Raw genomic sequence first — 12,269 nt, 5'->3', positions numbered from 1 at the left:
GAGTTAGTAATGATGAGATTAATAATCTTTTAAATTAAAAATGAGGAAAAACCAGCATTGCATTGAATTTAGGGTAAAAGAATAGTATCTTCTTTAATGTCCAAATTTGCCTCCACTAGAAGGTTATGGTCAAGAAAAGAGTTGTCCATTTAAAACTGAAAAAGAAACATTACAGTGAAGTAGAATGACTGTGAGACTGTTTTTCAATTCCTTCAACAATATTGTGCAAATTCTCCTGGTTTTGTTCAGATGTCATTTCTGTATTTGTTGTCTCTGAAGGACAACTCATTTGAAGTTTTGAGAGTTGTGCTGGTGGATTATTTTTTTCTATTTGGCTGTACATGTTAGCCACTGACTTTTCCAGTTCTGCTAAGTTTTTGATATGCTTGAGAATGCCTTTTGGTTCCCTTTGAGGATTTGCATTACACAGTGTTGTTGATGTTGACAACTGTATCATAGCGGATTTCACCTCCTTGGCTGGTGTCACACTGACAGTACGTTCAATAGCTGGTGTAAATGCACACTTGGTGGATGGAACTGACATTGAAGGAGGCAGTAAAGAAGGAAGAGGAGGAGATGCTGGAGGAAGAGGGGGAAGTGAAGGTAGAAAAGGTGGAGGAGAAGTAGAGGAAGGAGGAGAGGGAACAGAAAGTAGAAGATGTGGAGGAAGAGGAGGTGGATTAGAAGGAGGAAGACTAGACACAGCCAAAGGAGTAAGGATATGAGGAGTAAGAGGAGGAGAAGGAAGAGGAGGAGGAGGAGGGGGAGGACAAGGAGGAGGAGGGGGAGGAGAGGTTTTTGGTGGACGGGGAAGATTTTCAAAAATGTCCTTTTTGGTTTCAAAAGTCATCAAACAAGTAGGTGTCTCTCTGCTAAGGAACTCAGAATTTAAAATGCAAGGCATTGAAGGAGAAAGTTCCAAGGAACAGTCAGCAGGAGAAACAACAACATTAGGTTCTGATTTGAGTTCCACAGTTCTTGAAACAGTTGGCAAGGTGGAGAAAGAGCAGTGAGACCAAGGAGAGGAAAGCGAAGAGTCTGAAGATAGAGACTGCAACTGCTCTGTTCCTTTTATAGTCAGTGATTCACTTGCCCCTGTTTCCTCTTTTTCTGTTACATTTGCATCTTCGACTGTAAGCAAGGGACTAGTGTTACCTCTTTCGTTTGGATTGGTTCCAGTGCTTTTATTTTCAGCTTTTTGCCTGTTGCTTTGCCACTGCTTTAGAGCTATGGTTTCTGATCTATCAGGAAGTTCCCACATTGGTCTCCTAGGTAAGCAGGTTGGGCGATTCCACGTCCTCTGAATCTTTTCTCTTGGGCCCCTCAGAAACTCGTTCTTGGCTTGTGTTTTGGGTAAAAATGACTTAACAAAATCTGTTCTTAGTAAAAAGTCTGAATTTGTTGATCTTTGATCTGTGTATTCCTTGTAAATGGTACTGTGGGCATTTAAGGCATCCTCACCAGACATCAGTGTGAAATCTCTTGCAGACCTGGGCCAGCTGTTCTTAAGAGATCCATCTATGTGAGTCTGCTTGTGAGCCTCAACAGTGTTGGCAGAAAAGTGCTGATGTTTCCTGTCTTCTGAGACTGATTTATTTTCCCTGCTTTGTTGGAAATGGTAGAGAAGGAAAAGACTTGAAAGAAAAGAAGATAATGAAATGTAAGGAAACAGGTTGTGAAATAGCTTTCATGAGAAAGATGTTTTTATGGTTCTCATTACTACTTCAAAATATAAAAGGCCAAATAACACTAATCTCCTGAAGCAAGCCATTACTTTGATGTTTCTGTTCTCAAAAAGTCAGGCCAGGAAAAGCTAGAGAGCTGGAAGTAGCATGAAAAAGTTTCATTTAAAAAAAATGTGTCAATCCACACACTGATTTTCTTTCTCTCTTTCTTTTTTTAGTTAGTTTGATACAGTGAAGTTTCCAGACCACACATAACAGTTCTCTCAAGTATAAATCACAAGTTTCCAAGTTACAGAGCAACATGTTGGGCAGTGGCTTTATATCCTTTGCCTTGGTTAAGGATGATCAGAGTTGACTGTTTTAAGGAATGGAACCTTAGCTGTATCTGATTCAGTACCTGCCCATTATCTCTTATCTTAGTAATTCTGTCCTGGAGTTAAAAGTACTCTACTATATGAGATAAAGCTTGCAAGAGAATACAGAAAGATGTTCTGCTCTCTAGATTAAGAGAATTAGTCTCCGGACAGATGGGATGGTTTCTCTCATAGAGTTCTAAATCACAATTGAAAAATTGTATTTAAGAATCTTGACAGAGATTATTTTCTTCCATTTTAATTTTATGCTTAATGATTCAAAAAGCACTATAAATATTACAAATAAGAAGGGAGACTTTTGGATTTCTTTTGAACATGATACAGATCAAATTTTAGGCCACACTTTAATGAAAATATATACTATTATAGTGATAGTTTTAATATCACTGAAAGACTTGCTCAGACATGGTCACTGAATTACAGTGACTGGTGAGTCATAAATAAAATGGAAAAAGTCAAAGAGCACAAATAAGTGCCTCCAATGAGAGCACTGGGACCCTTCTCCCAGAAAGACAGGGAGACTTGGGGTTTTAAATAGTCTTTCATTCGACTTTGCTTCTCAAGCTCAGAGTTAACACATTCATTTTTATCATCATTTAATATTTACGCACATAGTATAGATGAAATAAAAGGAATTTTTAATTAAAATTTAAAAGCTGCATTGAAAAATCAGGATGAAAGGTGAGACAATATAATGATATATAATTATTGTGTCATTTGGCAAAAATGCAAACTGCAAGAGAGAATTCTCACAGGTGGTCAGGATCTCCTGAATAATTCAGAAAGTGGAGACAACTTGGATTAAACAAGCAGCAACTGCTTTTCAAAATCACAAAAAGTAGTCTTTAAAAATCTGGTTGACATATAGCAGTTGTTTCTGTGTAAATACATTCTTGGATTTATTTTTCTTGGAAAGAACTATCTATTCAATGATACCACCTCATTTTTGATGGAAAGATATCCATAAATATTTTTAACAAAAACAAAGAGAATTTTTAAACTTTTCTTCATAAGCAGACATACTATCACTGGGAATACATTTAAACTCATGCAATTTCAAGATGTAAAGAAGGAATGCAGTATAGAATATATAACTTTCTTTTTAAAAGTAAATGTACAGTAAAAGATGAAGATTACTGTATATAGAGCAAAACAGCACTTAGTCTATTCTATTGCATCTTTATTTTTTCTAATGCCCTTGTATTAGAATGATATTATTTACTTACTTATGCCTATGTATCCACAGGTGAGAAAGAGAAAACATGTGATAGAAAAAAAAAGTTTTAACTATAGTTAAATAGAGATGGTTATAAAAATATTAACAAGAATATGCTTTAAATACTTAATACTCATATCAAAAGAGAAGATGTATGTGTCATATTTTTATTTATTAATATGACTAATTTTAATAATGCTTTAGATAAAATCATATGACATTTATTTGGTTGTCTTATGACATAAAATTACATCTAGCTATCTATTTGGTTGGTTGAAAAGTTCATTTGGTTTTTTCCATAACATCCTATGGAAAAATCCAAATGGATTTTTTGCCCAACCCAATATCTCCTATATATAGTTAAATTCACCTCTATTAAACATGCTACTGCTACTGCTAAGTCGCTTCAGTCGTGTCCGACTCTGTGCGACCCCATAGACGGCAGCCCACCAGGCTCCCCCGTCCCCGGGATTCTCCAGGCAAGAACACTGGAGTGAGTTGCCATTTCCTTCTTCAATATTAAACATGGGTGACTCTATTAAACATGGGTGACTTCAATTCTAAAACGGAAGTTTAAAAATGAGATTCTAAGAATTCCTTCTATGTCCAAAGTGAACAATTTGTCCACATTGATTTATAAAGAAGACATAAGTCTCGTTTAGAAGGAATATGACTTTTACAGAGTTAATATTGAGTCTACATTAAGTTGTTAATTATTTGTGAAACTTTTTTTTTCAAAGTACCCTTTGTCTTTTTAAAAAATAGTTGATTATAATTCATTTGAAGATAGCTTATTTTATAGTAATTTATGACTAGAATTTTTGCAAAAAGTTTTTGAATAGATAATTTAAACATTTGTCAAAGACCATTAAACATGTAAAACTTAAAAACTTCAACAAACAGAAATAGGAATTACAAAATCCTCTACTATCTATTACAATTTTTCAAATAAAAATAGTCCCTAAGCATTGCTATTTGAAAATTATCACCATCTCACTATACTGATTCCCGGTTATGTTATAGTATTCCTGCTTTTGTTAAATAGAAATTAGTATACAACCCTTGCTAATTTCAAATAAAGCACATTCAACTTTACACATAAATCTTTTTTAGTTTTGAACGTGTTTAGAATCAAATCTTATTGGCTCAATTCCAACATTCACCAATAATTGAAAAAGAAACCATTATTCCAACTTATACAAAAGGAAAAAAATATTTAAAACATTAATCCTATATTATTACTCCAGAAGTAGCATGTGAGGCATTAAGTTCTGTTAAATTCAACTTTAGCATTCAGTTTTAGTATTTTAAAAACTATTTTCAATATAACCTATATAATAGTTAATAATATTAATACATAGGTTTTCATACAATTTTCCCATTAAAAGATAAATTTCATAATTTTTGAGGCTTGCTTTATTCCTACTAGTAAATGCTACAAATGTAACACAGTAGAATTTGTTTTAGTCCCTCAAGTCCACCAAATTTCAGTTAATAATAGTTTTCCTGGATTTAATTTAGTCATATTCAAAATTTTATAATATCCTTGGTTGTTTTGCATTTCATGTTGATATATCTTGAATTTTTTTTTTTTAATATGGACAAGTTGCTGCTGCTGCTGCTGCTAAGCCACTTCAGTCGTATCCAACTCTGTGCGACCCTATGGACAGCAGCCCTTCAGGCTCCAATGTCCACAGGATTCTCCAGGCAAGAATATTGGAGTAGGTTGCCATTTCCTCCTCCCAATATGGACAAGTTAAATATCTTCAAAAGGAATCGCGTTTGAGGTAGCATCATTAAAGACACTATAAAGCCATAAAATCTTTTAGGAATAATTTAAATAATTTAAATTATTAGGAATAATTTTTCAAAATGATGGTTTAATATTGATTAGCAATTCCAAATAGTCCAGGAGAAATACTGTTATAACAGCATTCTCATTTGAGAGAAATATAATGAAAAGAATATTCCTAAGTTATTATATATGTGATGTTCCTTATTTTCATTCAGATTTAATTCTATTTTATAACATCTTAAAATAGTATCTTAGAAAAGTCTATTATTTTAGACCATAGAGTGGACTTTTGATTACCAAACAGGAGTTGGCTTCTGGTACCAAACCAGGAATTACTATTTTATGACTGTGCTTTATTTTCCTCATTTTTTATGAGAAAAATATTTTCATAATTTTTAATTTGGGGGAAAATCCTTGATTCTGAAGATTTAGAAATTAAATATAATACTCAAGCTACTCATCTGCAAAATGTCTCCGCAAACTGAAAACTTCTTTCCTGTTACTCAGTTTTTATTATTATTATTATTAATGTTCTTTTGTTAGTTTTTTGGTTATTACTCTCCAATTGAACTTTCTTGGGTCTTCATCTTAACAGTTTAATGTTAAAAAATGTAATAATCAAAATAGGCCGTAAGCAGTATTTCCACATCAAGTTGAAATTTAATACTCACCACACAGCATCCATCAAAACCCATTTATTTCTAAAAGTCCCTGAAAGGTCTACTTACATCGTGCTGTCCCCGAGTTCCTCATAGAGATGAGCACCGGGAGGCGGCGGGGGTGGCGGGGGCATGGCCACTGGTGTCGGGGCTGGCGCTGCTGGTTTAGCCGCAGGCAGGGCCGACTGGATTCGAGCTGTCTTGGTGCACTCAGCTTGGCGTCTTTGGTAAAGTAAGGAGGTTTTGTAAAACTCATTTTAGAAATCATATGTTTATCAATAGGCTATGCTATGTTATGCTAAGTCACTTCAGTCATGTCCGACTCTGTGCAACCCCATAGACGGCAGCCCACCAGGCTCCCCCGTCCCTGGGATTCTCCAGGCAAGAACACTGGAGTGGGCTGCCATTTCCTTCTCCAATGCATGAAAGTGAAAAGTGAAAGTGAAGTCGCTCAGTCGTGTCCGACTCTTAGCGACCCCATGGATTGCAGCCCACCAGGCTCCTCTGTCCATGGGATTTTCCAAGCAAGAGTACTGGAGTGGGGGCTACCTTTCAATAATAAAGTCCAGTTATCAGAGACTGCAATGAGATCCAACCAGTCCATTCTGAAGGAGATCAGCCCTGAGATTTCTTTGGAAGGAATGATGCTAAAGCTGAAACTCCAGTACTTTGGCCACCTCATGCGAAGAGTTGACTCATTGGAAAAGACCCTGATGCTGGGAGGGATTGGGGGCAGGAGGAGAAGGGGACGACAGAGGATGAGATGGCTGGATGGCATCACTGACTTGATGGACGGGAGTCTCAGTGAACTCTGGGAGTTAGTGATGGACAGGGAGGCCTGGTGTGCTGCGATTCATGGGGTCGCAAAGAGTCAGACACGACTGAGCGACTGATCTGATCTGATCTGATCAGAGGAACTCAAAATTTTTTACACAAATATTTGAACTTACTAACTAATAAAATTACAAAAGCGTTCCCACAGAGGATCATTTACTTAAACCCCCTTCTCCTTAGTTCTTTAAAATGTTTAGTCCTTGAAAAATGGTAAATTCAGTAGAAAAATTTGCAAATTAAGTTAAATGGTAATATTAAATGGAGAAGGAAAAATATTTATAACATGTGATTTATAATTGGTGGTGGTTTAATGGATCTCTTTCATAATAAGGCATGTAAAAGATACATATGCATGCCAAGTTATTTCAACTGTGTCCAACTCTTTGCGACCCTATGGACAGTAGCCTGCCTGGTTCCTCTGTCCACGGGATTCTCCAGGCAAGAATACTGGAGTGAGTTGCCATGCTCTTCTCTAGGGGATTTTCCTGACCAGGGAATGAACCCAGGTTTCTTATGTCTCCTTCATTGTCGGGTGGGTTCTTTACCACTAGCTCTACTTGGGAGCCCATAGAAGATACACAATTGGCTTTTATTATTGGTCTTCCATCTATTTAAAGAAAAGTTATTTTGTTTAACAATGATTTTAAACCCATCTTAGATACTACAGGCACTGTGTAGAGGTGCGTGTTTAGGAGAGATTTGGTTAGGCTTTATTTTCTTTGGATTCCAAGGAATGCTTCTGATTCTTGCACTGGAGCAAGGCTGCTCTTTTTGACTTTCCTGGATACTGATGTTAATTCTTGCCTCAAAACCGAAATCCCAAAGGGTGGTGGATATCAGGGCAAACTGTCTTTTTCACATTTCTTCCTCTTGTATCCATTTGTCTAATACTAGTTTAATTCTATATACACAAACCGCAAGAGCTTCTCTGATGGCTTAGACAGTAAAGAATCTGCCTAAATGTGGGGAACCTGGGTTCGACCCCTGGGTTGGGAAGATCTGCTGGAGGACAGCATGGCAACCAACTCCAGTATTCTTGCCTGGAGAACCCCCATGGACTGAGGAACTTGGCAGGCTATAGTCCATAGGGTCACAGAGAGTCGGACACGACTGAGCAACTAAGCACACACACACACACACACAAACCAAAGGACATGCAACTAAAAACTAGTTCAAATATAAAATGCAAATATGAAGTAGAGAAATAATACCTGGTTCTGGGCAGGCTGACTACTTTATTAGCATTATCTGTTTTTTTCTTTTCATATCACATGAAATCATATGCAACATATTAGTAATTATACTTACACTTTAAACCTGTTTGGGAAAGCAAATGAATAGGAAAAGATGAATAAGAAAAAAAGAGAAAGCTACATGAGAAATACTGCATTCATAATATTTTAACATCTGAATTAATCTAAATTATGAATAATTTATGGGTTAAACTCATAATAACACAGACTTAATGACATTGTAGGATAATTAAGTCTTTCAATTCAGAAAGTGAAAATGGTAAGCACTTTATTATTACTGTCACCGTCCTACAAGCTGTTAAAACATTTATTGCAGGAAAACAAAGAAACTAGTTAGAATAGGAAATACTGGATTAAAACATGCATATGTGAGTTTTTCCTCTGATAGAGAAATGGAATATTAAAGATGCTCTGATCTTTATAACTGGCATTTTGGTTTACTATGCTTGAAGACTATTAAAGAAATGGAGTCAGGCAGCAAGCCCCAGTTATACTCTTCCTCACTTTGAAGCTGAAGCTAGAATTGGAAGGTGACAAGCTTGGATACTAAATTTATGACACTTTCACATTTGACTCATAGTTTTCCATCCACAGCAAATTTCAAAGAAACATCTTAAAATGAAAGAATTATCATTCATTTCAATCTATTTATAAGCAGAAAATGAAGGTACAAAAGTTAGATTTTAAAACAACAGAATTTTACTTTATAACACGTTTACTTTTGTTAATCTACAAAAAGAGAGTAACCAAAATTTACTCTTAGATTGTCAAGCCGATTACTGAATTAAAAAACAATAAAATATCTTTAAAATCTTTAAATATTAAAGATTTTAATATTTTGTTAAAATTCAGACTATTTAGCATAACATCCAGGATGCTTTAGTTTTGATCACTGCCTTCTATGCCAAGTAAAAGAAGTTTTCTCACTTATTTTAATGCTAGCAGGATATAATAAATCTCCTTTCAGAAATAGTTGAATGAAAAAGTAACCGTGATACAGACATATTTAACATGAAAATTAATATTGGATTGATAGCTTAATAATCTAAAAATGTGTCCATTATTGTTTGTGTATAAGCTTTAGATTTGGCATATCAACTTATTTAAGCACACACTGAACTCCAATATGTCAACCTAAATGTTATATTTGCAACTTCTCATTGCTTTTGTGACACAAAATATTCCTATAGTATGTTTATGCACAGCACATTCTTCAACTTTCAAGTTGGAATTACCTTACCTTATTTAATTCAATAGAAAATCCTCATTGTTAGAGAACAAAGATAACAGTTTAAGATTACGTAAGGACTTTTTTAGTCCTTTCCCGGTAGGTATTTTAAATGATGAGTAGCCATTCTACCATTATTTGTTATATCAAGTAATTGATTTATGATTCCTGTTAATTATTTTCATTTTGTGGCACCCTCAGGGCTACCTTTCTTCTTAACCTATTCCACAGTTTTTGTTGTTGTTGCTGCTTGTTTTTTAGCATTTATCATCAATAGGGATATACTTAAAAAGCACAACCCTCTATCACAAAGTTCCCATATCTAGTATCAAATTTAAAAAATTGCTTGCTAGACTATTTTAAATATAGATGTTTAAATTAGCTAAAATTTACTTGACTACTGTAAAGACCCTAAACAAGAAAAATATAGATATTTTAAATGAATGTATTTGTCTATAGGGACTAGAAAAAATGTAAGACTTGTACAGCTATAATATAATGTTAGAAGTTACAATATAGACTCTATCAAGGCTACCCAAGAAAGAAGAAATCATATGGGAAATTATATATGCTGTGCCATGATTTTTAAATGATTTTTTCAAACTATAATATCTGCATAGGGATAAGTTTGACAGTATGGATAAAGATCTAGCATGACAATGCATTGATATGTAGGTTATAGACCTTCCTTTGCAACTGTGGTATCTGTATATGACATTCCACTACTTTTCTTCCCAAAGCTCTTAACCTGATGAAGAGCATAAATGAAACTATAGGAGGTAACTTCATATTCCTGGCAGATAAGAATATTTTAGCACAGGAACACTGAGAAATCTGTGAAAAATGTATTGAAAGTTTGTAGTTTTCCCTTAAAGGAAGGTTATTTGGCACAAGAAAAATACCACACTCCCAGAATGTTTGCACCATGAATATTTTACAACCGCAATGCTATTTTACCAGAGGCAAGTTTTTGATATGCCTTCTTGAGGAGCTGTCCGTATTTCAGCAGGTATCAAGACTTACTGTCTGTAGCTGACCAAAACCACCAAGATGGCAGGAATACAGCAGAGGATGATGATGAAGGCCAGAGCCAGCAGCGCCCCTTCAGTATAGCCGAGACTTTCTCCTCGCTTTTTAATGCTGGTCACTGCCTCTGGAGTCCGGATCTCCAGAATGCGTCCTCCTTCCCCATAATATGGCTGAAAGTCTTTATTGATATCAAGCAGTTTGCCATCTAAAAATCTTTATTGTTAGATAAACAGTAAAATCAATATTAACAGAAAAGGCCTTTTAGTAAACAAAATATTTTTGGTAATCTCTTTTAATATTTTGTTTAATTATAACATAAGCTGAGTCAGAAATCTTATTATGAATAAGAAAAGTGTATATAAAAAGCAAGAGCAATAGAGTAACAGTTCTATGTGCACATATCAAACATACTAATAACAATGACCCTTACTGTGCTTATAGACTTAGCAAAAGTAATGATGTTATTGAAATTTATATCACTATGTTGAGATTATTTAGAGTAAGTTATTCAGGTGGGATAAAATATACATTCTAAATTATATGGTACAATTTAAAAATATCTTTCTGCATTTTGTTTCTGTGGTTCTCAAAATAATTCTGTAAAATAGAACCTTAATACTGATTTACTGCAGACCACAAAGTTACAAAGTTAAGGAAACAAATCTGAGATACCAAACCAAGTCTTCATAGTATTTAATTAGGTTTCACCAGACCACCCTAAATGTCGACACTCTCAAATCTCAAACCAAAATACTTTTATGGGAAAGAATGAACGAATTAAAAGGTTTTCTTCTTCCTAGAAACAGAATACTAAATAAATGATGCAGGCAGTAAATCAGTACACTCAGGATGATAAGTATTTGTGGTTCGCATGCCTGCAAAGTCCTTTCAGGCATGTCTGACACTGTGACCCAGGCTCTTCCACCTGTGGGATTCTCCAGGCCAGAATACTGGAGTGGGTTGCCATGCCCTCCTCCAGGGGATCTTCCTAACCCAGGGATAGAACACTCATCTCTATGTGTCATACACTGGCAGGCCGGTTCTTTACCCACTAGCGCCACCTGGGAAGCCCAATTTATCTAGTAGTTCTTGTAAAACGTTTCTCTAAATAATGCATTTCCAACTATGAGTATTGTGTTGGGGAGAAGAATTAAGGAATAATTGTTACTTAATTTAATTAGACTGAACATTTTTTTCACATATTTTATGCTGTATTTAGCAGGCATTTTTTTTTTTAAAGATTCCTCTGCTGCTGCTGCTAAGTCACTTCAGTCGTGTCCGACTCTGTGCGACTCCATAGACGGCAGCCCACCAGGCTCCCCCATCCCTGGGATTCTCCAGGCAAGAACACTGGAATGAGTTGCCATTTCCTTCTCCAATGCATGAAAGTGAAAAGTGAAAGTGAAGTCGCTCAGTCGTGTCCGACTCTTAGCGACGCCATGGACTGCAGCCCACCAGGCTCCTCCATCCATGGGATTTTCCAGGCAAGAGTACTCGAATGGGGTGAAAGATTCTCAGGAACATTTAAATGATCTTTTACATATCCTATAATATTCATATAACAATTATGTTCTGAAAACCACAAAACCACAAATGTCTTAGGTATTTGTATTTTAATTTCTTTTTTGTTGTTGTGTTGTTGGCAAAATAATGTCTCTTTTTTTAATTTTTAATTTTTATTTTTTTGGCCCAAATCATTTTATTTTATTTTATTTTAATTTTTTTTAACTTTACAATATTGTATTAGTTTTGCCATATATCAAAATGAATCTGCCACAGGTATACATGTGTTCCCCATCCTGAACCCTCCTCCCTCCTCCCTCCCCATACCATCCCTCTGGGTCGTCCCAGTGCACCAGCCCCAAGCATCCAGTATTGTGCATCGAACCTGGACTGGTGACTCGTTTCATATATGGAAAGAGTTTCATATATGTTTCATACATGTTTCATATATGTTTCACACGTTTCACTTCTATCCATAAAAAATGAAATGTCCTACTATAGAAAATAGAAAAGCAAAATAGTTCAAAAAGCAAAATTACTCAAATGCTCATAATGCAAAGATAACAGCTGCTAATATTTTGTGCACTACTAATATAATTTTTTGCTATTAATAAACATTTTTATATATTTCTAATTACACAGCACATACAAAGTGAAAACATCATTTTAGAAACATGTTTTAATATAAAATAC

The 12,269-nt window shown here is 35.2% G+C and overlaps 1 protein-coding gene across 1 annotated transcript in view; it reads right to left on the bottom strand.

Moving 5' to 3' along the window:
• Window positions 1–12,269, bottom strand: part of PCDH15 (protocadherin related 15) — a 1,798,632-nt gene that overhangs the window by 23,301 nt on the left and 1,763,062 nt on the right. Inside the window, exons 33-35 of the mRNA XM_045164127.1 lie at window positions 10,068–10,286; window positions 7,872–7,880; window positions 5,799–5,951 (exon numbers count right to left, since the gene is read on the bottom strand). Coding sequence (XP_045020062.1) covers window positions 5,799–5,951; window positions 7,872–7,880; window positions 10,068–10,286 — 381 coding nt within the window. The remainder of the gene's footprint in view (window positions 1–5,798; window positions 5,952–7,871; window positions 7,881–10,067; window positions 10,287–12,269) is intronic.

Source organism: Bubalus bubalis, chromosome 23 (genome assembly GCF_019923935.1).
Source record: "Bubalus bubalis isolate 160015118507 breed Murrah chromosome 23, NDDB_SH_1, whole genome shotgun sequence".
Taxonomy (NCBI): Eukaryota; Metazoa; Chordata; class Mammalia; order Artiodactyla; family Bovidae; genus Bubalus; species Bubalus bubalis.
Note: the sequence above shows the minus strand (reverse complement) of the source record. Positions and strands in the feature narration are given on the sequence as shown.